The following is a 25823-nucleotide window of genomic DNA, read 5'->3' as shown; positions in this document are numbered from 1 at the left end:
AACTGTATTTAATGTCCTATCTGCTCTTCTCTTAGTAGTAAGAAGAGATTAAAGCTATGGGTTTCATGCTTTTCCCTCCTGGCTTTCCCCAGTCTTCAGAGACCCCCACAGAGGTCTCTGCCTGCCAGAAATGACAGAGACCTTCAAAGAGACTGAGTTCAATGCAGCCAGACAGTGGGGCTAGGGAACTCAGGGCAACTTCCCAGGGGGCCTTGTGTCACTATTTTTGACCTCTCAAGCAAGTTACTTTCTTCCTGATGTGTGTACATGAAATTCTACTCTTGTACCAAATGAAAAAGCTGCAGACCCTTTTGGTAGCTTTTCCCCAGACAGTGTTTCTCTTTAGAAACATTCTGTGGAATGAGCCTGTAATTCTGACTCAGGAAAGCAAAGGGTTCAAAATACCTGCCCTGAGGTATATGTGAAAATCAAATCCCAATGATCCTAAAAGAACCCCTAAAACCCACAAATTCTGGCAAGACTTTGGAATATCTGGAAATCTCATTCATTTCTGGTGGGACTGAAAAATGGTACAACCACTTTGAAACACAGTTTGGTAGCTTCTTACGAAGCTAAGTATAGTGTTACCAAATGATACAGCCATCTCACTCCAAGGTACACACTCAAGTGATTTGAAAACATACATCCATACAGAACATGCACATAAATGTTTATAGCAGCTTTATTTATAAAAAATTGGAAACAACTGAGACATCCTTCAATAAGTGAATGGATAAACAAATTGTGGTACAATGGAATATTATTCAGCAATAAAATGTAGTGAGCTATCAAGCCACACAAAGACTTGGGGGAATCTTAAATATATATTGTTAACTGAAAAAAGCTAGTCTGAAAAAGTGACATATATGATTTCAACTATATGACATACTGTAAAAGGCAAAACTGGAGACAGTAAAAATATCATTGGTTGCCAGAGGCTGGGGAAGGAGGGAGGAAAGGACAAATAGATGAGGCATGGGGATTTTTAAGAGCAGTGAAATTATTTTTTATGATATTATAATGGTGAAGACACAACATTATGCATTTGTCAAAACTCATAGACTGTACAACACAAAGAATTAACTCTAATGTAAACTATGGACTTTAATTAAAAATAATACATTAATATTGGCTTGTCAGTTATAAAAAGGGAATAAAGGGTAGATTTTGAAGCTTTTTTACTACTCCTTTCAGGTTTTTAGCACTGAACTGACATTTTGACTTTTTGATGCAATTATAAAAGACGGTGCATTTCTGTAAAACATGTCTAAATTGCCTCATAGTATATGTCCAATCACTGAAACCCCTGTTAATTTGTCTAAAATAATAGTATGCGGGGTTGCCCAGTGATTAGGACTCCACGCTTCCATTGCAGGGGGCACGGGCTCAACCCCTGCTCTGGGAATTAGGACAGAGGAATCTGTCATGCTACCATCCATGAGGTTGCAAAGAGTTGGGCTACCATCCATGAGGTCGCAAAGAGTTGGAGATGACCTAGCAACTGAACAACAAAGCCACGAGGTGTGGCCAAAAATAAATAAATTAATTTAAATTAGAAAATTAAATAACAGTGTGCTTTGTCCAGGACACTCACCTGTGCCTTACCAGAAATGAGATTTCAAGAGAGGCCCAGGTGGGCACAAGATTCATTTCATGATGAAACTTACCCAAATCATGTCACGGTCTTCTCAACATCACCCAGAAAAAAAATTTTCAATTTCTCATGGGGCTTCCTCAACAAGAGCACAAATTGTTTAGAGTGCTGGTTGGGAGTGTATGGAAATAGGTGTTTTCATAATGGGCTCCCCTGGGCCCATATGCAGATTCCAATTGGAGAAAGCCTGGGTGGTGGTGGCAGGCTTCGATTTGCCTCCCTGGGGTCGAGTCTTCCTTTGAGTACTGCCAGCCTGCTTCCCTACAGGCAGCACATACACAATAATGACATTGCCTGTGGTGCTACGGATACCAGATTTAAAGGGCCAGAGGCCATCAGCCAGGGCCCTTAACCTCACTGAAGGTCCAGCAGCAATGGCAGAGGAGGGGGAATGGCCCGGCCCTTCACTTCATAGCAAGGAAGAGGGCTAGGAAGCAGAGGAGACTCTCCCAAAGCGAGATGGGAGAATCGATACCCTGACTCATTCTTCTCCCTCTCTCCAAGTTCCTGCCAATATCCCTCAGAAGCAGGAACCCTAAGGCCCTGTCCCACCCACCCCCAAACCCCCCAATCTGCCCTCAGCACTGAGTCTTGGCAATGGTTCTACAAGATATACTCAAGAAGATATTCACAGCAACCTGCAATTGCATACTTTCTGCTTTTAGAATCATAGGGTTATAATCTGGACTGAATCTCTTCAGAACTTCAACAAATGTACTTGTTCCACCAACAAGCATTAGCTCTGCTTTCTAATATAAAGGGAACATTTTGAACAGAAATTTGAAAGGATTTCATCATGATTTCTGATGACGAGACATTGTGTGGACCTTCTGCACTGTGGCCGCAGATGCGGTAATATCTTGGAAGTGCAGCCCATAATGATTCTGTGATCTATTCTTGAGACTTTACTGACACCTGGCTGCCTGGAATGATTGGAGCCAGTACAAATTTCACCGTCACTGACTGGAGTGTGCAAAAACGTAATTTTCTCTATTCTCCTATAATTGAGTGTAATCTCTGCCTTGAGTCTCCATTCTGCCTCAAAGCAGAGAACATTTAATCTAGTTACTCTCAGATAAATTCGTTTGAATTCAGTCATTCCGTAGTCAATTCAAGTTTATAATTCAGTCAAAATTAAGCTGAAAATGTCCTCTCTTATCCTTGCTGCCCCCTTCTCTTCCCTGATCTCAGCTCCCTTGGCACCTGCTTCTTACTCTTAGTCTGTGCTGTCTGGCTCTGGCTGCAGCAGATGACTCGAGCTCCTTTGGATAGTTTGTGGGACACCAGGGGACTCCCATTTAATCCTCTCAATTAAAAGGCTTCCCAGGTGGTGCTAGTGGTAAAGAACCTGCCTGCCAATGCAGGAGACATAAGAGAGGCAGGTTCAGTCCCTGGGTCGGGAAGATCCCCTGGAGCAGGGCATGGCAACCTACTCCAGTATTCTTGCCTGGAGAATCCCATGGACAGAGGAGCCTGGCAAGCTACAGTCCATAGGGTCGCACGGAGTCAGACACAACTGAAGTGACTTCACACGCATGCACATCAAGAGGACAGCTCTATCCTCACCTGGTTTTCATACCTCATCCTGGGCCAACCCCCTGGGCTGTCTCTTTCTCAGCTCAGTTTGCTCCACATGGAAGCCTTTGGGATATTGTGGGTGTCCTCCTTTGCCACTCTGACTTGCGGGAGATGGGAATGAGCAAGTCTCCATCCTCTTGCACCTCACATGTCTCACACCACACACCATTCCTACTCTGGCACAATGAGGTGACCTGATTTTAAGCACTTCTGTCCAAGGCTTTCTGGCTTGCTCTCTCTCCAACCTCAGTCTGTGGTTCAGGGAGGGGATGCAAGCACCTCTTCTCTCAGCACCCTCCAGATGACGCCGTGAGATGCATGGCGGAAATCTGATGAGTGTAAGGGAAGAGAAGAGCACATCCGTTGACATGCCACATTCCACTCTGCCACAGTATAGTCTGGTTTGTTTCCATTCACTATTTTATCTTGTAAGATACAACTAACAGTATTAGATTACTTTTATTTTATGATTGAAACTGTCCAAGAAGAAATTTCTAAATGAGATTGTTTTTAACATATTTTGGGGAAACAGCTGTTTGTTGAAATGCCTGTTTATGGTTACCCCAGCATCCCAGCACCCCAAGTCCCCTTCTCCTCACATCTGACTGCTTATTTAAATATGTAGATTACTGAAGCATGGTGATCAAATTAGTATCCTCGCTTAACAGTCACACTTTTTATCCTCATGAATTTCAAAGCTCGTCTTTCACTAAGTGCTCACATACACATATTCCAAGTCATCCCATTTGTTTGCCAGTTATTTGTGTAGCTCCCAAATAACTTAGTATCATACGTCAGCCAGTTCACTTCCATTTCGAGAATTCCTCAAAATATTAAAGCCAGTCCCAGAAATCTCCATGAGAGGCCATAAGTTACAGTTATCCATCTTGAAATGTGTCCACTGTTAGCTGTTTCAGAAATAAAGCTCGATCTAGTCAAGCCACATCCTCCCATTTCATGGGAACTCAACTTAAAAAAAAAAAAAATGCTTCCTAAAAAGAAAAGAATCTGCCTGCCAATGCAGGGGGCCTGAGTTTGATCCCTGATCTTGAAAGATTTCACATGTCATGGAGCAACTGAAGCCCACACGCCATAACTACTGGAGCCCACGCACTACAGCTACTGAAGCTCACCCCACAACAAGAGAAGCCGCCGCGGTGGGAAGCAGACGCTCCTCAATGCAGCCGCAGCTGGAGGAAGCCACACCCAGCAACGCAGACCTAGTGCAGCCAGCAACACGGAAACAATAATAATAAGCAACAAAAAATAAACAAGTAAAAAAATGAGCAATAATAAAAGAAAAAGAACACTATAATAATAACTCCCTGAATATAAATTTGTCCAGGTATTTTACAAAGTATAAAGTTGGCATTTCTAAACATGACAACAGAGATAGAAATTATAAAGAAAGACTGATAGAATTGATCATGTGAAATGAAAACGTCTGTGTCCCTCCAAAATACCATAAACAAAATTAAAAGGAAAAGAGAAAACTTTTTAAAAACTTACTGGCAGTGTGACAACTTATATGATCAGTCAAAATGTTAATATGGCCAACAAAATATATAATTTTTAAAATATACCAACTTTTTAATAAACTCATAAATGCAAATGAAAATGAGATGCCATTTTTCCTCTTTAAATTCAGGAGATATTTTTTTAAAGGATAATATCCAGTGTTGGAAAATTTACAGTAAAGTAGACACATAGTCACACTGCTGCCGAGAATGTTAACTGGTAAAATGTTTCTGAAGAATAACTTCACAATTTATACCAAAAACCTTAAAAATATTTATATCCACGGGGAGTGTAACTCCCTTCTCCCTAAGGGACTGCTCAGAATATTTCCAAAGAGTAGAGAGAATTTGAGGGAATAACTACAACTGAGCAACCTGATGCGCTCTGCATCGGTCAGGTCAACACCAACATCATGGTCGTCAGCATCAAGGTCAACATCAACAGCCATAAGTCATGTTGCCAGTACATATCCTTGATACGATGCAATAAAAAAGGCACATTACCTCTATGATTTTCCTTTCAAAACCCCCCAGCCCCTGTCTAACCATGAGAAAAACATTAGACAGAACTCAACTGAGGGACAGCCTACAAGGTGACCAGGACTTAACTGGCAAGATCGCTAAACACAAGGCAAGTCTGAGAAACTGTTAGAGTCAAGAGGAGCCTAAGAAGCTGTGATAACTAAATGTGATATGGTGCTCTGAATGCGGTCCTGAAAAAGGACATCAGGTAAGAACTAAGGAAATCTGAATAAAGTGTGGATTTTAGTTATAATCATGTGTCAATGTTGGTTCCTTAATTAATAACAACTGTATCACACTAATGTAAGAGACTAACAATAGGGAAAACTGAGTGCTGGGGGAGGGGCATATACAGGAACTCTCTGCTCAGTTTCCAAGTAAACTTAAAACTGTTCTAAAAACTAAAGTCAATTTTTTAAAATTTATGTTCTTTGGCTAAGCAATTCCACATTTCAGAATTTAGTCTGAGAAAATAATCACAAATGTGAGCATGGATTTATCTACAAGGACATTTCAAGAATACTTCGATAGAAATAACCTATCAATGGTAAGAGTCCGGCAAAAGAAGCTATCATTTCTCTGCTCAATGGAATATTGTGTAGCCATTAAAAGTGCTGTAAAGAATACCTGATTATATGAGTATAAATTCATGATACAGTAAGAGATAAGCTAGGTGCCAAATGGTAAGTACAGCAGAATCTGCCTTTATTGAAAAGGATAGATAGATAGATAGATAATCATTTTTATTTCCCTTTGAGCTTATCTGTATTTTCTAAATGCTTACATTTGCATATACTGCTCTTTTGTTGTGGTAAAATGCACATAAAACAACATTTGTCATTTTGACCTCTTCAGGCATTCAGTACCTTCACAATGTTAATGCAACCATCACTAAGTTCTAGTTCCAGAATCTTCTCATCACCACAAAAGGAAACCTTTTACCCCTTAAGTAGTCACTCCCATTCTCCCCTCACCCCAGCCCCTGACAACCATTAATCTGCTTTCTCTTTCTATGGATTTGCCTATTCTGGATATTTCACGTAAATGGAATCAGATATGACCTTTTGTATCTAGCTTCTTTCACATAGCATGTTTTCAAGGTTTAACATGTTACAATGTTATCAACACTTCACTCTTTCTATGACTGAATAATATTCCATTGGGTGACTATACCACATTTTGCTTATTCCTTCGTCAGTCGATGGACATTTCTATTGTCTCCACCTTTATCTATAGTGTTATAGTGAATAGTGCTGCTATGAATATTCATATACAAGTTTCTATAATAAATAAAAATATACCATTCTTAAAAAATAATATCTCTCTAGTCTCATCAGGCTGCCATATCAATATACGATAGATGGGGTGGCCTTAGTAACAAATTTATTTTCCCACAGTTCTGGAGACTAGAAGTCCAAGATCCAAAGTTTCAGCTGATTCAGTTTTTAAATATCAAGTATTTTAATTATCACCTGCGTTATTTGTTCTCCAATTATCCTTAGATAATTAACCTCCCTTAAACATTACTGTAAATACTTGGCTGTTTGGAGGGAGGCTGTTTTTGTCTTAATAATTCTAAATTTATAAAAGCAATGCATTCAAAAAGTTGTGAATGAACAGGAATGAAATTTCCCAGGTTAGGTTATATGCAGTGGCTGGCGTTTCATCCCCCAGTCAGCACAGACAAGCCATTCTTATGGATGTAAAATGTTAAAGAGAGAGAGAACTGAATCTGCTGTCTGCTCTTCAGTCCAAGGGCAATTGCTCAGAAAATATTACAGTATTTAAATATAAGGATAAATGCACAGAGTAGGCTACGATGTTACAAAAACTCTCTCTACTTGCTTTTTGAATCCTGAGAAATTGTGAGACTGGCTCCTCACCCACATTCCACCATGAATTCACGTCATCACCCAATGTCTTTCCCCAAATGTGCCAAATACACAAAACCAAAAATAACAAGAGTAAAGAGTCTATTTTGAGAAGTTTGTACAACTAGCAACCAAGATCTTTCCAAGGCCCAGGGTACATATGTTTTAAAGTAAATATACAAGTAAACAACTAGTGTCTTCAAGTCAAGAAATTAGATTCTGCTATTTCCCTACTGGGAATTAACGTGGTCCCACAGCTGATCTGCTTGTTAACACAATTTTTCTAAGGGTCCTTCTAATAACATGTGAGCAGTGATCTGACAGTTAGGAAGAATCTTGATTAATTCCTCCTCCATGTGCTGTATTCTGACTTCAAAGCCAGGAGCCCTTCCCCTGCACCATCCCTGTATTATAGGAGGAGAGACTGAGATCTGGAAGTCAAAGGCAATAAGCTAGGGATTTTTCTTGGGCTTGAGAAGTGGAAGAAAGCTCAGAAGTGAAGAAAGGAAGGGATCCATTCACCCAGTGAATCAAGGACTTTTCAGTACAGAGTATCCTTTACAACCATCTCAGGCACCAACTCCCAGAGATATTAGGCTTAATTTAATCTTTCCTCTCTTCCTGGTGTGGGGTCTTGTCTAATGATAATGCTAAACTCTATTTTGCGTATGTTCAGTTTCTCAACCTGCTCCTCCCGAAGCATGAGCTACATGTAGTATAATTAATGAAGACATGTGAAGTGTTTGCAACAGAGCCTGAAACATTCATGACAATAAATATCATCATCATCATCTCAAAGTCACTAAGATTGTTCACCTCTTAGTTTAATTTGTGTGCATGAATTGTCTTCACATTAAATAGTAAAATCTTCTGATTTAAAAAATACTATGATAACTAACTACTGCATTAAGAAGTTGGAAGAGCATGAAAGTATTGTATAATCTGATTGATGTTTGTACTATCTGAGCTGAAATCAGATCAAAAAGTCTGGACCAATTGAGGGGGCTTTTATATTACAGGGTTTAAGATTGGGAATATCCTAATGACCACTCGTAAGGAAGGGATGGCAATCAGACTTCTACATCATTGCTCTGAAGGAAAATACTTTGTTTTCTGTTAAGGCCAAACTATTACAGAACCACAGTCTTAACAACAAGGTTGTTAGAGTCAGAAGGGACCTTGGTGTTAGAGTCAGAACAGACCTTGGAAATCATCTGTGAAATGACTCAAGGATTGTGACAGCCCAGAGCTGGGCACAGGTGGCTAAGTCCCAACACATCTTTACTAAATCCCTTCACAAGGTATTTTACAGGAAAACCCATATGTTAAGCAGAGAAAAGTGGAAGTGGTCAGTTAAAGCTGAAGTGTCCCTCAGACCACTCAATGGCTCCTGAGGGCACTTTGAAAATCATCAACACACTTCCACCTGCTGATTTTGAGCTTTCACAGCAGACAGCCTGAAACAGTGGGAATACCCAGAGCCTGAGAGTCGGCCAGACCTGAGGTTGAAGTCCAGCTTCACCGCTTCATTAAGATGTTTGTCTCTGCCTCAGACACTAGCTTTTCACACAAATCCTATATATTTGGTCACTTGTTTTTTTTTTTATCCACTTATGCCATGGGGTAGGTATGTGGGGTTACATCTATATGCATTTCTATGAAGGATTTCACACTGAGAAACATCTGCCTCAGGAAAGGAAAATTAGCAAATTCATGACCTGTGCTTTCTTTTATACATATAGACTCTTGGCTATTTACCTTTTTGTTAAAGTAAGAGGTTGTTGCCTTCACTATACACATCTCTGTCTTTCCCTCAAGTGTGGTAAAACACTGCTGCTGCTGCTGCTAAGTCGCTTCAGTCGTGTCCGACTCTGTGCGACCCCATAGACGGCAGCCCACCAGGCTTCCCCATCCCTGGGATTCTCCAGGCAAGAACACTGGAGTGCGTTGCCATTTCCTTCTCCAATGCATGAAAGTGAAAAGTGAAAGTGAAAGTGAAAAGTGAAAGTGAAGTCGCTCAGTCGTGTCCGACTCTTAGCCACCCCACGGACTGCGGCCCACCAGGCTCCTCCATCCATGGGAAAACACTATAACATGGAAAATGTCTATAATATGTTTAAGTTAATGCAGATAATACAATGGCCTAATGATTAGCCCCTATGTAAAATATAAGCACAAAAAAAGAGAAGGAAATAAAAATTAAAATTAAAAGGTATGTAAAATACAAGCTTTTTGCAAAAATCAACATGTCTTACTTTAAAATATCACTGGAAACAGAAGTTTACTTTACCAGTTAGAGACTTTAATTGATAGTTAATATGAAGCCATTTGTGCTCCCTGGTGGCTCAGCAGTAAAAAATCCACCTGCAATGCAGGAGATATGAGTTCGATCCCTGGGTGGGGAAGATTCCCTGGAGGAGGGAATGGCAGCCCACTCCAGTATCCTTACCTGGAATATCCCATGGACAGAAGAGCCAGTTCAAAGAGTTGCAAAGACTTAGACACAACATGAAGCAACTTCACACACACGCGCATGAAGCCGTTTACCATATTCGGTTTCCTGGCCCCAGCCACCACTCTGGCTGGCAAGAGCCCTGGGAGGTGAGCCAGCTGAGGGCCAGAGAACCAGCCATCTGGGCTGAGTGCAGAGGTGGCAGAGCTTGGGACTTCCTGTGGGTCTAGGATTCACACTAAGGGTCATTTGAAAGTCTCTACCCGGAGACAGACTTTAAACCAGCGACCACCAGCCAAGCCGTCAATCCAAAGGGCCTTATAAGAGACAGAGACAATTTGGAAGGGCAACCTGGAGAACTTCTTTGGGCTGCAGAACAAATCCAGAGTTGCTTCTCACTACTTTGCTTAGGTTAGGGTTGTTTCTAACCCTAACCCTGTAGCCTTCCCTCTGGTGGGACCCGTCTGGTTTCTTTTCACTCAGCATACCAATTTTTAAGCTTATGTTGTTACATATTCAATAGTTTGTTCCTTTTATTGTTGGCAAGTATTCCAACGCCAAATTTATGTATTTCCCTATTAACAGACAGTTGGATAGTTTCCAATTTGAGGCTATTATGAATAAAGCTAGTAGGAATATTCTTGTACCAGTCTCTTTTGTGGACCTTGGCATTCAACACTCTTGAGTAAATCCTTAGGAATAGAAATGATGGGTCAGGAGATGGGTGTATGCTTAACTGCTTTCCAAAGAAATTGGGTCATTTTACATTCCCACTCAAAGCAATTCTTCTCCCTTTTTTTAATTTGAAGCAACACAAGTTTGAAAAGGAAGAAAAACAAAAGTGAGTCTTAATGAAAAATGAGAGGCAGTGAAGAAAGTGCTTCCTAAATTATTTGGAATAGTCAAGAAAACCTGTCTATAAGGCACAAAGCTGTTTGACAGCTGATCCTCCAGGAAAATACTTTTATTTTGATCATTGGTTTGGAAATAATTTTAGCCACTTAGATCAAAAGTTTTCACAAAGATGATTCAAGCAAAAGCCCAAGAGGAGAAGAACTTACATAAAGAACCCTTCAGATGAGCGTGGCACTGTGTTAAATGCAAGCGAGAGAACTCTTCCCACTTGGCATGCTTGTTTACTGGGCCAGCCGAGGCTCTGACAAATGAAACAACGTTTTGATGCCTAACACAGTTCGCCCCCAGGCAGTGAGTCAGCTTTGTGTTTCCCACGAGCTTTGCTTCAAATAAACAGATCGGAGAACTTTATTAATTATGCACTCTGGGGCATAGGGCTGTGATAGACACCAGGTTCTGCACACAGCCTGGTAGCCAGTCTTGAGCTTGCTCCCGGCAGAAAAGGGATCCCTAAGTCCTAAAACCTACAGTTATTTTTGTTGGTTGTACAGCACTCAGTAAGAGAAAATGAAAGCAATAAAGGCAGAATGTAACTCCATTCTCAGTAACTTTAGGAGGTGCTCCATGCAATCTTTTTTTTCTATTAGGAAAATTAAACATTGTCAATCAGCTGAATATCCCCAAATCTGAAGCCTGTCTCTCTCCTACAGTTGGTGGGAATTATTGTGCTTCCCTGGTGGCTCAGACGGTAAAGCGTCTGTCTGCAATGCAGGAGACCCGGATTTGATCCCTGGGTGGGGAAGATCCCCTGGAGAAGGAAATGGCAGCCCACTCCAGTATTCTTGCCTGAAAAATCCCGTGGATGGCGGAGCCTCATAGGCTACTGTCCATGGGGTCGCAAAGAGTCAGACACGACTGAGAGACTTCACTTACTTTCAATTGTGTGCTTAAAAACAGAAAAATGGCACAAGGAGGTCTCAGAGAAGTCCTGGGGCAGCAGTGTTGCTGCTCAGCAGTCCTGAGCAAAAGGGTTGCACAGACGCAGAGCGGCAGAAACCTGATCTGGGCCTCCAAGCCTCAGTAGGCAGTTATTTCCAGACAACTCCCGAAAGGACTGGGGCTTGGTCCTGGGCAAACTAGTGAATTTTCTCATGACTTTTATTATTATAAGTGGCTGAGATGCCGGGGGAGAGGAATAAGGAATTCTTTTCTTTTCTTTTGAGTACCTATCACTTGCAAGGCACTGTGCCAAGCACTTGCTGCTGCTGCTGCTAAGTCACTTCACTTACCTCGCATTAATTAACTTAATCCCCACAACAGCTCCAGGTGGTAGGTGCCACTATCTCCATTTCAGAGATGAGTTTTGCCCCAGGGAAGTTAAATAACTTGTGGAAATTCCCCCATCTTAAAGGAGAAGAGTCAATATTTAAACCCAAGTCTTCCTACTCCAAATGTCTGCTCTACACTTTATGGACGGCAAGTGAAGTGAAAGTCGCTCAACTCTTTCCAGCTCTTTGTGACCCCATGGACTATACAGTCCATGGAATTTTCCAGGCCAGAATACTGGAATGGGTAGGCTTTTCCTTCTCTAGGGGATCTTCCCAACCCAGGGATCAAACCCAGGTCTCCTGCATTGCAGGTGGATTCTTTACCAGCTGAGCCACAAGTGAAACCCTATGGGCAGCAAAGACAGTTTTAAAGAAGTTTTTAAATGGGCAGCTGCTACCTTAGCTATGGGCAAGAGCACCAGGTTCAGATTGAGAAGCTGGGGTTGAAAGGAAAACACATTTTTCCCTTAAGTTCTATTCATAACTGCTCTCCACTGCCCCCACTTTAGCTTCTTTTCCTATCAGTTCAGCTCAGTTCAGTCTCTCAGTTGTGTCTGACTCTTTGCAACCCCATGGACTGCAGCACGCCAGGCTTCCTTGTCTATCACCAATTCCCGGAGCTTACTCAAACTCATGTCCATCAAGTCAGGGATGTCATCCAACCATCTCATCCTCTGTCATCCCCTTCTCCACTCCCCCCACCCCCACCTTCAATCTTTCCCAGCATCAGATTCTTTTCCAGTGAGTCATTTCTTCACATCTGGTGGCCAAAGTATTGGGGTTTCAGCTTTAGCATGAGTTCTTCCAATGAATATTCAGGACTGATTTCCTTTAGGATTGACTGGTTGGATCTCCTTGCAGTCCAAGGGACTCTCAAGAGTCTTCTCCAGCACCACAGTTCAAAATCACCAATTCTTTGGCACTCAGCTTTCTTTATAGTCCAACTCTCACATCCATACATGACTACTGAAAAAACCATAGCTTTGACTAGATGGACCTTTGTTGGCAAAGTAATGTCTCTGCTTTTTAATATGCTGTCTAGGTTGGTCATAGCTTTCCTTCCAAGGAGCAAGCGTCTTCTAATTTCATCTGCCATGATTTTAGAGCCCAAGAAAATGAAGTCTCTCACTGTTTGCATTGTTTCTCCATCTATTTGCCATGAAGTGATGGGACTGGATGCCATGACCTTAGTTTCTGAATGTTGAGTTTTAAGCCAACTTTTTTACTCTCCTCTTTCACATCAAGAGACTCTTTAGTTCTTCTTCACTTTCTGCCATAAGGGTGGTATCATCTGTATATCTAAGGTTATTGATATTTCTCCTGGCAATCTTGATTCCAGCTTGTGCTTCCTCCAGCCCAGCATTTCTCATGATGTTCTCTGCATATAAATTAAATAAGCATGGTGACAATATACAGCCTTGGTGTACTCCTTCCCCAATTTGGAACTAGTCTGTTGTTCCATGTACAGTTCTAACTGTTGCTTCTTGACCTGCATAGAGATTTCTCAGGAGGCAGATCAGGTGGTCTGGTATTCCCATCTCTTTAAGAATTTTCCACAGTTTGTTTGTTCTCTTTTCCTATGAGAAAGGTTTAATAAAAACTGTTTTCCTGTGAGAGCATTGCCTCCCTGAGCAGCTATAGTCCACAGTAACTGGCCTTGAGCTGGTGGTGAGTTTTTCTGCTTTCCCCTCCAGGCCTCCAAGCAATCTACCTTCCTTTTCTAGTGTAAAGGAAAGCCACCTGACCTTCTTTATTCCCCGTCTTATTTAGAGATGTTCACCAGCACTATAAAGTCGTGGTCTATTTTATAAGCCACACAAACAGCAATGCATCACTTCAGTTCCCATCTATTGTGTGTTTTGGGGTCCTCTGGGTAGTAACAGGTTGGAGCCTGCTGTGCCCTTATTAAACTGTGAAGGTCACTTCTCTTTAAGGATCTGTCATCAGTGAGCCCTTTACTTCCTCTCCACAAATGTGTCTCTTCCAGAGCCTTTTGCAATTATGGCTCGTTTCTCTAGGTTTCATATGGCAGGCATCTGAGCAGAATTCAAAGCATAAGCACGTGCAAAAATAATCCGCTTCTCAAGATAGTAAATGCTGAGAAGTTCTATATTAGAACACACTGTGAGTGCTGACTGGCTGGGGCATGATTAACCTAATAGGCTTAAAGTTCCACTTGCCATGCACATCTGTTAGGACACGAGCAACACTCAGAGGCCCATAATCCACGAGACTGAAGTCCTTTAGAATTGCCCTGTTGCTTACTAGCAGCAGAGGGCTCAAACCTTAGAACATCACCAGGAGAGCAGCATTACTACCTCTGCAAGATGGGGCCAAGGAAGTGAAGAGAGCTGGTTGCAAGTTTAGGACATTGCATCGGACTTCAAAGGGTTCTGACCTGCAGATTGCCTGGATGGACTAGTAAGACTGCCTTCTGTTTCTATTTTGAATATGATTCTCTGAAAACTGTGAGGGTTGCAGGTGGGAGATGACGACAGGCTGACATCATGGGATGCACACCTTCCCACAGTGATCTTGTTAACAGTGTTGCCAAGAGTGGCATCCAGTTTTTTAAAAAGCCCAAAGCAATTCTGCCAGCACATCAGAGGGCCAGTGAAAGAGGCTCCCTCCCTTTGCTGGTTCAAAGTTCCACCTGCTATGACCCTGGAGGGGGCTCATCACAGGGACAACGGGCAGAAGAGGAACAGCCTAGTCCCAGGTGGACCCAGACCGTGGCTGACAGTCTCTGTCAGCTCACCAGGGATCCCACTGCAGGCAAAGCAAAAGATATGGAGAGACTGATCCCAGAAACCAAAACCTCCCCATCCCAGCTGAACAAATCACAAAGCTGCATGGCTACGGACATTCCATTCAAGAGACAGAGCTCCCATGGGTCACAAGGGGCAGCCTTTTCCGGGGAAGAGAGTGAAGAAAGTATTACCCAGGAGACTTCCAAATGGGCAAAGAGACCAAAGTGTCACAGGTCAAGCAAACAGGGCCATTACCGCCAAACCATCCTTCCTGCCCACGAGTCTGAAGACAAGGTGGACTTCCCCGACCCCCTGGTGAAGGCCCACCAGCGCACTTACACCTATCTGCATGCCTGCCTCTCCAAATATGAAGCAGTTCTGAGCATCACCCATCGGGCCACCCAGACCCAGGAGCTGCTGCAGCCCATGGTCAGCTTCCTGATGCTGTGTTTTGATGAGGTCAACCAGCTCTTGGGGGAGATCTCCAAGGATGGAGACAAGCTCCTCCAGGAGGTTCGGAAGGATCTGGCTTGGCCGTTGAAGAAAGGAGAGCCCCAGGAGCAGCCAGATCTCCTGCAGCAGCTTCTGCAGTACACAGTCAGCAAGCTGCAGGAGCTCAGCAGCACAGTGGCCTTGCTCACCAGCAGCCTCCTGGAGGGCTCCGGCAGCTACCTCAACGCTGCTGCAGCCCACCTGGGGAACAAGCTGAGCACAAAGAGGGGCGCGGATGAACACCTCCTCAGGGCTCTGGGGCACCTGGAGAGCTTGGCGAGCAGCCACAGCGACCCTGAAGCATGGGATCTACCCCTGTGCTCTGAGGACAGTGGCATCGGTGCAGACAATGAGTCCGTGCAGCTAGCAGACAAGCTGGGCAAGCAAGCCAGCTGGGACTTAGTGCCGGAGGCTGCAGAGTGGAGGCCAGCGATTTCACCCACAGTGGAGGCCAGGCTGTCAGGACACACCTGGCAGCAAAGTCCATTCCGGATGGGTTTAGACGGACCCCAGGACTGCCCACTCTCAAGGCCTCTCACAGCTAAGGTTCATCCAGCAGTGCAGGGTGGATCAGGGAGCCCCTGGTCCTCTGTTGCAGGCCCAGAAAATACTGCCTCCAGGCCTTGGGGGCTAGGCCAAAGTGCTCCGTGTGGTCCCCCTGGGATGGGGACTTCCGGTGAAGCACACCTTTCTAAAGGCTCCAGGTGCATGGACGCTCCATCCTTCAGTGAAGGTGAGGACAGCAGCTCAGAGGAGGAGGAGGACGAAGGGAGCTGCACGAGCCCATGCACCTGGCGGAAAAACGCTTCCCATCCAAGGCCACGGTCTTCACCTGCCAGTGCTGAAAGCCCATTTCAGCCACACCCCCGGAGACTCAGGAGCCCCCAGGCCCGGGAGATGGTTCTGAAGATGAAGGAAGCGATCAGTGAAAAGATCAAGTTTGTTCCTGTGCCCTCTGAGCACCAGGACTGGATGGAGGAAGAGGAGAGGACCACGGTGCCCCCAAGACCCAGCACGGCCAGCGGCAGCAGGAGGGCCCCCTCGAGGCAGAGGAGGTCCCAGTCCGAGGGGTGTCTGAAGAGCCACACAGAAGATACCACCCTCCAGGAGCTGCGGAGGGTCCAGAGGGACCTCAGCCAGAGGCTGGAGGTGTTTTACAGCCTGGGTGCCCGATGGCAGGGGCAGAGCCAAGAGCCAGTCACGCAGCCCAGAGCTGCAACGCTGAGGCCTGACAACCGCTGCTGGGTGGTTCCAAGCAGTGCCATCAGCAAGCTAAAGTCATCCTTCACCAAGAACTTCAGCATTTTGCCAAGTCAGGACAAGAGCATCCTGCAGAAGTGCTGCTCCCGCCCTGAGGGAGAACAGCCTGGGCAGGGAAAAGCTGAGGGGCTCCCAAGCATCATCCCACCAGGCGAGAGGGCCCATGAGGCTCCAGCAGTCAGGGACCAGACCATCAGGAGCTGTCCCACCAGAACATCAGTCAAGAAACTCATTGAAACCTTCAGTCCCACCGAGAGTCTAAGGACACTGGGGGATTCCCAGGACTTGGGGCCAAGCCCCTGCCCCAAGAAGTGGGGGGTCCCCAGCATGTCTCCCAGATTCCCCATTTACAGAGGGCTGGCCCCATTGTATCCAAAGCCTCGGATTTCTCCAGCAGTGGGTGGAGAATCCCTCAGGATGGGCCCAGGCTGGAGGCCCTTAGCTCCTACCTTTCCCCCTCTGCTCACAGCTGAAGCAACCAAGAGTGAGGACCTCAACTGGGAAACAGAGGAGAACCCAGAGGATCTCCCTCCACCGCCTCTGGAAATTCTGATGGACCAATCATTCACTTCTCTGGAACCCCCAGAGAGCAACAAGCCGGCAGAGAGCCCCCTTGAAGGGACCCACGTGCCAGGGCTGGGAGGGACTGGCTCTGCCCGGAGAACGTGGGCTTCCCCAAGACTAAGGGTCTCCATGAGCCCCACTGACTTGCTGCCCAGCAAGAGCACCGCCACCCTCACCAGGGCCCGCAGCACAGAACCAGGGAACAGCAAGGGCAGCTGCAATACCGGAAAGCTCGCCTTGGACTTCAACCACCCACCAGCAGCTAGCGGAAACCCAGAGGTGCAGAGCAGCAGGGCGCAGAGTCAGGTACGGGCAGACCGGGCCTCAGGCCTCTCCAAGCCTCCCCGGAAGGTCATCCACTGGCTCCATTCCAGCCACACGTCTGGGCAGAACAGGATCTCAGAACCCAGCCTGACCAGGCCAATGCGGGGACCACATTCTCCTGAGGCCCCAAGGCAGACCCAAGGCCGAAGCCCTGTGCTAGTCAGGAAGGCCTCTCCCACAAGGGCACACTGGACGCCCAGAGTGGACAAGAGGCACTCGGGCCTGCCCTCCACTCACAGATCTGCCCAGCCAAGTGCACCCTGTGTACATGGGTCCCCTAGCCCACCCCTCAGCCCTCCAGTGAGTCCCAGGGGGCTAAGTCCCCCAACAGTGAAGAAGCGAGCTTCCCCTCCCCTCCAGCACAAGCTGCCCAGCCCTCCCTCAGCAAGCCCACTCGCTCAGCACAAGATCTCCAGTCCCCCTCCCCAGCGCACAGAAGCCGGTTCCCTGGCCTCTGGCCCCTCCCCCTCTCCCCCAGCATCTCCCAGTCAGGGGCCCAAGGAAACACAAGATTCTGAAGACAGTCGGGCAGCCACAGCATCCGGAAACACACGTTCCATTTTCTGCCCAGCCACCTCCTCTCTGTTTGAAGCTAAACTACCATTCTCAACAGTACATCCACTCACCCCATCATCACTGCCCCCTGAAGCTGGGGGGCCTCTTGAGACCCCCACAGGAGGCTGGAGGGGCAGCTCAGGGCCACGAATGAGGACGGATTCACAGCGAGGGACAACTCTGTGTGCCCTGAACCCTCAACCTTTCATCCGAAGGACAGCCTCTGACCCCCGGCCGGGCGTCCGCCTTCACCTGCCTGTCCCGGGCGCCACCAGCAGTGCTTGTGAATCCCAGCATGGCCAGAGCAGGTAAGGAGAGTCCTGTGGTTTGGGGAACAGAGCTGAGGGGCCCTTAGGATCATCTGGGTCAGTAGTTTTCAAACTGTGCTCCAAGAGAAGAACAAGATGGAAAGGGGGTATCAAGATATCTGGTCTCCCAGTGCCCCAACCTGAAGCAACAATTTTTCCTCTGTTACACGTTTCAGGTCCCCATGAAAGATTTCATTGCAAGAGGCTCTGCTGTAATACAAATAAAGTTTAAAACAACCACGTTGGTCCAGCCACATATGCCCCTCATTTCACATGTGGGGAGATTGAGATGAAGCGACTTGGCCCCCAAAGTTGAGTCCTGTTACCTGTCCGGAGCCAGCAGCTTGATTCCTGTCCTTTCTGGTTTACACCAGTAGACCAGCTTCTTAGCGGGAGGTGCTTTGGGTCCCAGGACTTTCTTTAAACTCTTTAAAACCGAGACCCTCAAGGGGCCTTTGTGCATTGCATCTATCGCTTTTTACTGCATTACAATTGAGAGATGTCTAGAGTGTTTATTAATTTTTAAAATGCCCCATTCTACGTTAACATAAATAATATAACGAAAAGTAACTATTTTTTTCGCAACAAAAAAAATTGAGTGAGCAGAGTGACACTGTCTTTAGTTTTGTAAACCTCTTTAGTGTGTGGGCTTCACAGAAAGAGAGCTGGGTTCTCAGACCTTCATCTGCAGGCAATCTGTTGTGATGTCACACATCCTGTAGTCTGGAAAACTCCACTCTGCATTCATGAAAGAATGAGTGGAAAAGGCACATAACATCTTAATATTGTTATGGACACAGTTTTGACAACTTAGACACAACACCTTCCTTGAAAAGTTCTGGGAGGCAGCCAGGGGACACACTTTAAGAACGGCTGATCCTGGAGGTATTGAGTATAAAAGTTTGGCTTCCTCTTACTCCTGAGGACGCCCAATCCTGCCTCCTTCTCTGTCTCCCCTTTCAGAGTGCGTAGAGGAAGAACAAGACTTTCCATGAGCACTGAGCTCGAGAACGCAGGCAGAAGGGCCCCCCTGCCTGCCCTGGGCTGGCTGAGTTCCGAGTTAGCATTTCTCATGAAGGGCGGCTGCTGGGCATGTCCTTGGCCCAGCCACACAGACAGGCCTGGGCAGGCGGCTGTGAGAGGACATGACTCAAAGTATAGCCACTGCCTGGCCGTTGAAAGGACTCATATGGTGATGTGGTTATTTTACAGGATATACAGGGACATGTATCTTTTCTTGAATTGTGGCATGGGGAGAAACGTGTACATCTGAGGTCAGTTAAAGAGGGACTTTTATCAATGTGTCTTGATATCAGATCAGACAAAGCTCAGCCTGCACCAGTCCTTGCTATCTTTTCAGTGCCCACAGTTGTGTAAATCAGAAGTTAATTTCTGCCAGAGTGATACGTGTTACAGACTTCACAGTCTGTCGAGGCATATATGGTAATTTTTCACAAAGTACTCGGCAGTCAATTTTAAATAAAGATATTATCTCGGGAAAGTTGTGCGTGATTATAGTTATATAAACTTTCCCAGCCACTTGAAAGAAATGAAATATTGATTATTTTTGCACGAATCTTAATCTGACGTTGCTCTTTTCTTAAATCTAAAATGAGCTTCCTACAACACAGTACCTTTCATCTGAGAACCTCTATAAATGTTAATGCATTATTCCTCACACTTGCTACTTACTCAGTGATTAGATTTCTAAAATTGTGCCCTTCAGGAGAAGAGCTTGAGAGAACAGGCACAATAAAATGGCATTAATTAAAAACACTAACATTTTAAAACAGCAGGAGCAATAATAAAGTAACATAAAATTGTTCAAGGAGAAAATACTGCCATTCTCTCAGGCTTCTCCTCAGAATAGGGCAGCCTAAAATGTTGTTTTAGGTCCTGAATTTCAATATGCGGAGAGATGGGGTGGGGTGCGGGAGTGATTGTAGCTTGAAAGAGGGAGGAAGAGGAAGATGCATAAACAGGAGCCTTCCCAAGGTCACGTGGAAGGTCACAGAGTGGCTCACACCCATTGCTGTCTCCTGGTCAGACCACACCTCCAAGCTCTTCCAACCTGTGCGACTGTGAGCATGTGATGGAAGCAGTGGGAAAACACTCCTTCCCCAGACACCCTCCACACTCCCCACCCAACCTTTGTAAAGTTGGCATCTGGGAGCAAAAGCCAACCAGCTCTAAGAGCAGGGCGTTTGCAGCTCTGTAGCAGACAAGCATTTTTTCTGCCCTCCTGTGTATGGGAAACAATGCCAGGGAACTGAGCCTGATTTCCCCAAGATCATGCAACAAGTCAGTGCCAGAAAGCCAGGAACTGCTCAGAACAGGCTGTTTCCCCAAGTGGGGACTTGCAGGAGCAGCCCCACCCATAGTATCTTGCAGCCATGGCAGGCTTGCAGGACGCACTGGCCTGCATCTGGTATTGATCTCCCATCTGTCATTCTGTGCTAGGCATGAGCCCCTTTTTTAGAAAACATGATGGTGTTGATATCTTCCCCATCTCGGGGCCCGGGGATTGGGCACAGTCCTTGGAGGCTTCCCCAGGAAGCTCAGTTACTAAGCCTCAACTGTTATTTAAGTATTGAATCCTCTGGTGGAGGCAGCTGTCTCTCTCCAGGTCTCAGTGTGTCCAGACTTGCTCCCCTAAATGCAAACACAGTGTTTTACTCTCTGCCAGGATAGGACTAGCCAGGCAGGGGCTCTCAGCAGCCATGTTTGCTGGATCCAGAGACCTGGGCAGCCTGCTTCCCTATCAGGTCTGGGAACAGGTGGAGCCACAGCCATACAGCAACTGAAAATATTGACCTCCTGGCCTGAACCTCATGAAGATGTAGGACCTGGCTGGGGATGGAGAAGACACAATGCTAGAACCAAATCCTGTGTCAGACCTCAGTGTCAGCATCCACGGATGCTGGGCACCACAGCCTGTCCCCTGGGCCTGCCCCTCCTGTTCCTGGTAGCTGCTCCCATCCACGGGCAGCAAAGGGTCATGCCTCCCCCCCTCCAAAGGGGCACAGGGAAGACAAACAGTAAGGTGGGAGCTGTTACCCGCACACCACTGGGTCCTGCAGGAACTCATGATGGGGCCAGAGGCTGCCATAGATAAGACTGGCTCTAAGGATCAGAGTGGGTTCCTCACTGCCTGAAAATTATGTATGTCAGCCAATGCCAGTGCCCACCCCGCTCACGCCCATTCCTGCCACCCTGATCTGGTCAGGGTCCAAACTCAAACTTGTCCTCTGCTGGTTGGATATCCCACGTAAGTCTAAGGATGCAGAGCCGAGCACACTCCTAATACAGTCAGGAAGGTCCTGCTGTGGGCAGAGAGAAGGGCTTCTGGTCTGTGCACATGGAGAGCTGGGTCTCGTCCTGGCCCTGGGGTAGTGGATGGAGAGGCTCGGAGCCTCAGGTGCCATATGACAGAGTGGTCCTTCAGGTCCCTTGCGGGCGTGAATTTCTGGTCATGCTACGAAAGAGCACCAGTGACAGCTGACTACTTATTGAGTGCCTGTGGTGTGCTGGGTGGTGTGTGGAGAGTTTTCCATGCTTCATCCAATACTGAAACCTTTGAGTGTCCTGTGAGATGAGTATCATTATTACCTCGTTTTGACGAAAAAGGAAACTGAGAATCAAGGCGATTAATCAACACTCTCCAGGTCACACAGTTAGTAAGTGGAAGGGCCAGGGCGGGAACCTAAACCGACAACTCCACCTTCCATGCAGTTGTTACAGGACTAGCCTGGCTGCCCGTGGCCAGGGTGGCTCTCTGAGCTGGCTCCCCATCTGGCCTAGGCTTGCTCCATGCTTGGGACCACCCTCCATTCTGTGCTGCCAGAGCACACTGGGTGGCACTCTTTGTTCAGAGCCCCTTCACTGTGGCACTCAGCAGCTGGGAAGCTCTGTCTTATTCAAAGGCCAGGTCTGGGCCAAGCAGTTTTCATTTTATCCTGTTCAGGAAAAGGGTGGCAGCAGAGCAAAGCTGGGTTGTTTTTGCATTTATTTTGGTTTTTGCTGTTATCGTTGGTGTTGCTTTTATTTTTAATTCAACTAGCTAAGCCTAGCCCTTTATGGAATAAGAAGTGGTGGTTCAGATGGTAGAGAATGTGCCTGTGATGTGGGAGATCTGGGTTTGATTCCTGGGTCAGGAAGATCCCCCGGAGGAGGGCATGGAAACCCACTCCAGTATTCTAAACTGGAGAATCCCATGGGCAGAGGAGCCTGGCAGGTTATAGTCTGTGGGTCGCAGAGTCAGACACGACTGAGCAACTAACACTTTAAAACAAAACAAAATAAAAGCCCGAGTTCTTGAGGGATCTGTTTTGTCCAGAGCTGCAGGATCTGATTGTGCCAGGAAAAAACAAGACTCAGCCCGTCCTCCGAAACGCCAGGAGCGTGGCTCCCATGGTGCCCCACCAGAGGAGACACCCACAAGGACAGCACCAGCAGGCAAAGCTGATACAGAAAGGCAGAGGCCTGGCACAAGGGCCCACCAGGTCTGTGGGTGACACAGACAGGAGGGTTAGAGAGAGACAGAATGGAGGGGGCGGGGCCAGAAGCAACGAGGAGGGTTTGACTGGCACCTATGCTTTCTCTCTGCAGCGGCAGTGAGGAGAGCCCCAAGGACACAGAGCCATGGAAAAGCCCCTGTGGCCTAGAACTGAAGGGCAACGGCAGGGGTGTGCCATCCCCAGAGCTCTGTGTGCTGGGCCACGGGCTGCAGCGACAGGCCAGTGTGGGCCATGCCCAGGATAAGTCCCAGCAGAAGGAAGTGACCTGACGGGCTGCCAACTGAGTGACACTGATGTCAGTCACCCCAGAATGCAAGGGTGACAGCCAAGCGTTAGCCCCAGAGAGGGTAGGCCAACCAGACTCCTGCTGAGATGCAGGAAAGGCCTGGAAGGGGCACTGCCCGAGGGGTCTGCAAATTCTGAACAACTACTGTGCAGCCCTGGGTCCTGGTTTGCCTCGAGGGTCAAAGATCAACTATCAACATGGACTCCACAATTATACTCTTTAATTCTTCAAGTGTTGGCCTTAATTTCGCAGGAAAATGTATTTCCAGCATGCTTGATGAGCCAGGTGTCCATGAAACCATCTAATTCTCTAAACAATGAAGGGAGCAGACAGCATTCTCCTAGTTTTGCAGCAAGAAAACCAAAGTACCCCCACGCCTACTCACCCTCCAAGTGTCTTGTCTGAACTCACCCAGCTAGGAAGAGCAGGAAAAATTGCACAGGTGTGCCTGGCACTAGAATCTATTATCTTTCATTACTTTTTTTTAAACATTCCATTGCCCTTGACTATCACATCATTCCCTTTGCCTAAAGCATGCACTTACTTGTACAAACAGAAAGCTTTTTTAAGGTTAAAAAGTGGCACGGCATCCAAATATCCATTATGAGCTCTGCTGAGAAGCTGATTGCTCCAGACATAAGAAGCCTGAGGTGAGATTAAGACACACAGCTCCACCTACCCTCCTTCTTCTGCTTCCCAAGCTCAACTCCAAAGCCCTGAAAGCAAAGCATCCAGCCCATTGGTGCAGTCTTGTTGCCTTTCCAGCTAAGCGTGTCTCAGATGCTCTGTCCTACACACCCACATGCTTCTCAGACTGAGTGGGTACAACCAAGCCTCCCAAACAAGGCAGCCTTTTCTCTGTGCCCCATGAGGACTGAAGCACAGAAGGACATGTGGGTAAGGGGTGCAAATGCACGCACACACACACACACACAACCAATCTCCCGCAGGGGTTTCTCAGCCAACTTTATTCCCAGTCATCTGCAGACCTTCTGCTGGAGTTGAAATTAAAGTGAAGAGCCATCGTTCATGCCAAAACCCTGCTTCTGCCAATTGAGCTAGATATTTGCGGCAGCTTTTGGAATTTTTCCACTGGAGGCTGTGGCATGCTTTCTATTTAGAAAAAAAATTGCAGTAATTGGGTGATTCAGTGCCAGTGCAGTGGGTTGTCAAAAGACAAGAATTCTCACCCACAGGGTACAGCAAAGGGTCAATCCTCCACCTTTGCTGCAAAGCTGATTTTTTAAGTTTGGAAAATATTAAAGTCTTCAAGCTCTGTGTTGTTGCAGTGGATCATGACTCAAGAACGTGTTAAACTGGGTCCTGAGAATTCAGCTACCTCCCCCATGGACAGGCTGAAGCTCTAAATAAGGGAATCCCTCCTTTACCTGTTCAGATACTCAGACAGAGGTGACAGGGATCATCTCTTCCAAGGCATCCAAGAAAGTGTTGATGAGACTACCACGAGGGGCCACAACTTGCCCCTCTGTTGGGAAATGCCTGTGAACGCCCACCGTGAGATCGTGTTTGCCGTGTATCTGCTCTAATCCTCAGAGCAGAACTCAGGCCACTGTGGGGTGGAGTCACACCCCAGGCAGGAGGGTGGATCCTGGGAACTGCCTAGGCTGCAGGAAACCCTGGAAGTTTAAAGCCACCCAAGCAGGCAGGCCCTGGGTAAGTGTGTGAGAGCAGCCAGCTTCAGGGAACTTGTTTGAGGTAGGGATAAAACTTGTTCAGGACATCTCCCTGCATGGTTAGGCTGGCAGCATGCTGCCGAGGGTTGGGCCCCTATCATAGGCAAGCTTTCAGGAGGCAAGCAGTGTGGAGCCATCCAGCCTAGTGGTAAGAACTGGTCAGAAGGGGTCCTGCCCTGTCCGAGGTTTCGAGGCTGGCTTCCCGGAGGTCTAAAGAAACAACGTAGAACCCCAGCTGCCAGGAGATGAGACAGGGACCCAGCTGATGAAACTGGATGCTACGTGGGGACATAAACCCAGCAATGACAAGTCTAGTGATAGGATGAGAATGGGAAGCAAGATCTGAAAGAATGGAAAGTGAGGCTGATTTCCAGCCCAGGCCCTGCCACCCTCCCCCAAAAGGCCTTATCTTAGAGATTTTTGGCTGGTTTGAGTGTGGAGGGGTGGGAGGTGGGCTGAGTGTACCCAGCTGCAGTGATATGAGGAAAAAGTGGGCAGCTAGGAGCCAGGGAGCATATTGTGTTATGGAGGAGGCTCAGTATCTGATAGAATGCCCTGAAAAGGTCTGGAATGAACCACTGCTGCCTTCATGAGGGTGCCTGGCAGGTGGTTCTGTAAGAGGAGAGCCCCACCCCCATGAAAGCTAGGCTGGTAAAATAGCAGCCAACACCCACTCCTCCTGTCTGTCCTGCAGGCAGCAGTAGAGGGATCCAGGGCACCCAGGATTCCTGCCATCAGAAGTGAAGCAGCTGATGAGTTTTCCTCCCCCTACCTCCACTGAGCACCTGCTGTGCCAGGACAGGGCCAGGCTACCACCATATATTCTCATATGTCATATAATGAGAGACCCAGAAACCTCTAGGCCCAGGCAGCAGGGGCAATGAGCTAGTATAGCCATCAAGATGCCCAAGGACCCAAAGGCTTCAAGAATCCTGTCATCTTCCAGGAGAGTGGCAAAGGGGAGGGGTTGCTGAGGCCAAAGAGCTGGGGGTCAGTAAAGGTCTAAGATGAAGCAGTGCCAAGCTGGCCCAGGGGCAGATGAGCCAAAGATGTGTTTGGCTATCCCAACCCAACTATCCCAACTACGAGTTTCCCTTGTGGCTCAGAATCCTGGTAAAGAATCCTCCTACAATGTGGGAGACCCTGGTTCAACCCATGGTTAGGGAGGATCCCCTAGAGAAGGGAACAGCTACCCACTCCAGTATTCTGGCTGGAGAATTCCATGGACTGTATAGTCCATGCAGTCGCCAAGAGTCAGATACAACTGAGTGACTTTCACTTACCTTCCACTCACTC

The 25823-nt window shown here is 46.8% G+C and overlaps 1 protein-coding gene across 1 annotated transcript; it reads left to right on the top strand.

Moving 5' to 3' along the window:
• Window positions 1–14284: 14284 nt before the first annotated feature.
• On the top strand, window positions 14285–24111 carry PCARE (photoreceptor cilium actin regulator). Its single transcript, XM_086323606.1, has 2 exons — window positions 14285–18030; window positions 22639–24111. The coding sequence occupies exons 1-2, from the start codon at window positions 14285–14287 to the stop codon at window positions 22814–22816; spliced, it is 3924 nt and encodes a 1307-aa protein (XP_086179732.1). The 3' UTR covers window positions 22817–24111.
• Window positions 24112–25823: the final 1712 nt, after the last annotated feature.

Source organism: Bos grunniens, chromosome 11, assembly GCF_055505025.1.
Source record: "Bos grunniens cultivar Pamir isolate PY7600 chromosome 11, Bosgru_T2T1.0, whole genome shotgun sequence".
NCBI lineage: Eukaryota > Metazoa > Chordata > Mammalia > Artiodactyla > Bovidae > Bos > Bos grunniens.
Note: the sequence above shows the minus strand (reverse complement) of the source record. Positions and strands in the feature narration are given on the sequence as shown.

Coding starts and splice junctions, on each gene's coding strand:
- PCARE (XM_086323606.1), top strand. CDS start 14,285: ATGGGATGCACACCTTCCCACAGTGATCTTGTTAACAGTGTTGCCAAG. Junction 18,031..22,638: donor TCCCAGCATGGCCAGAGCAG/GTAAGGAGAGTC, acceptor TTCTCTCTGCAG/CGGCAGTGAGGAGAGCCCCA.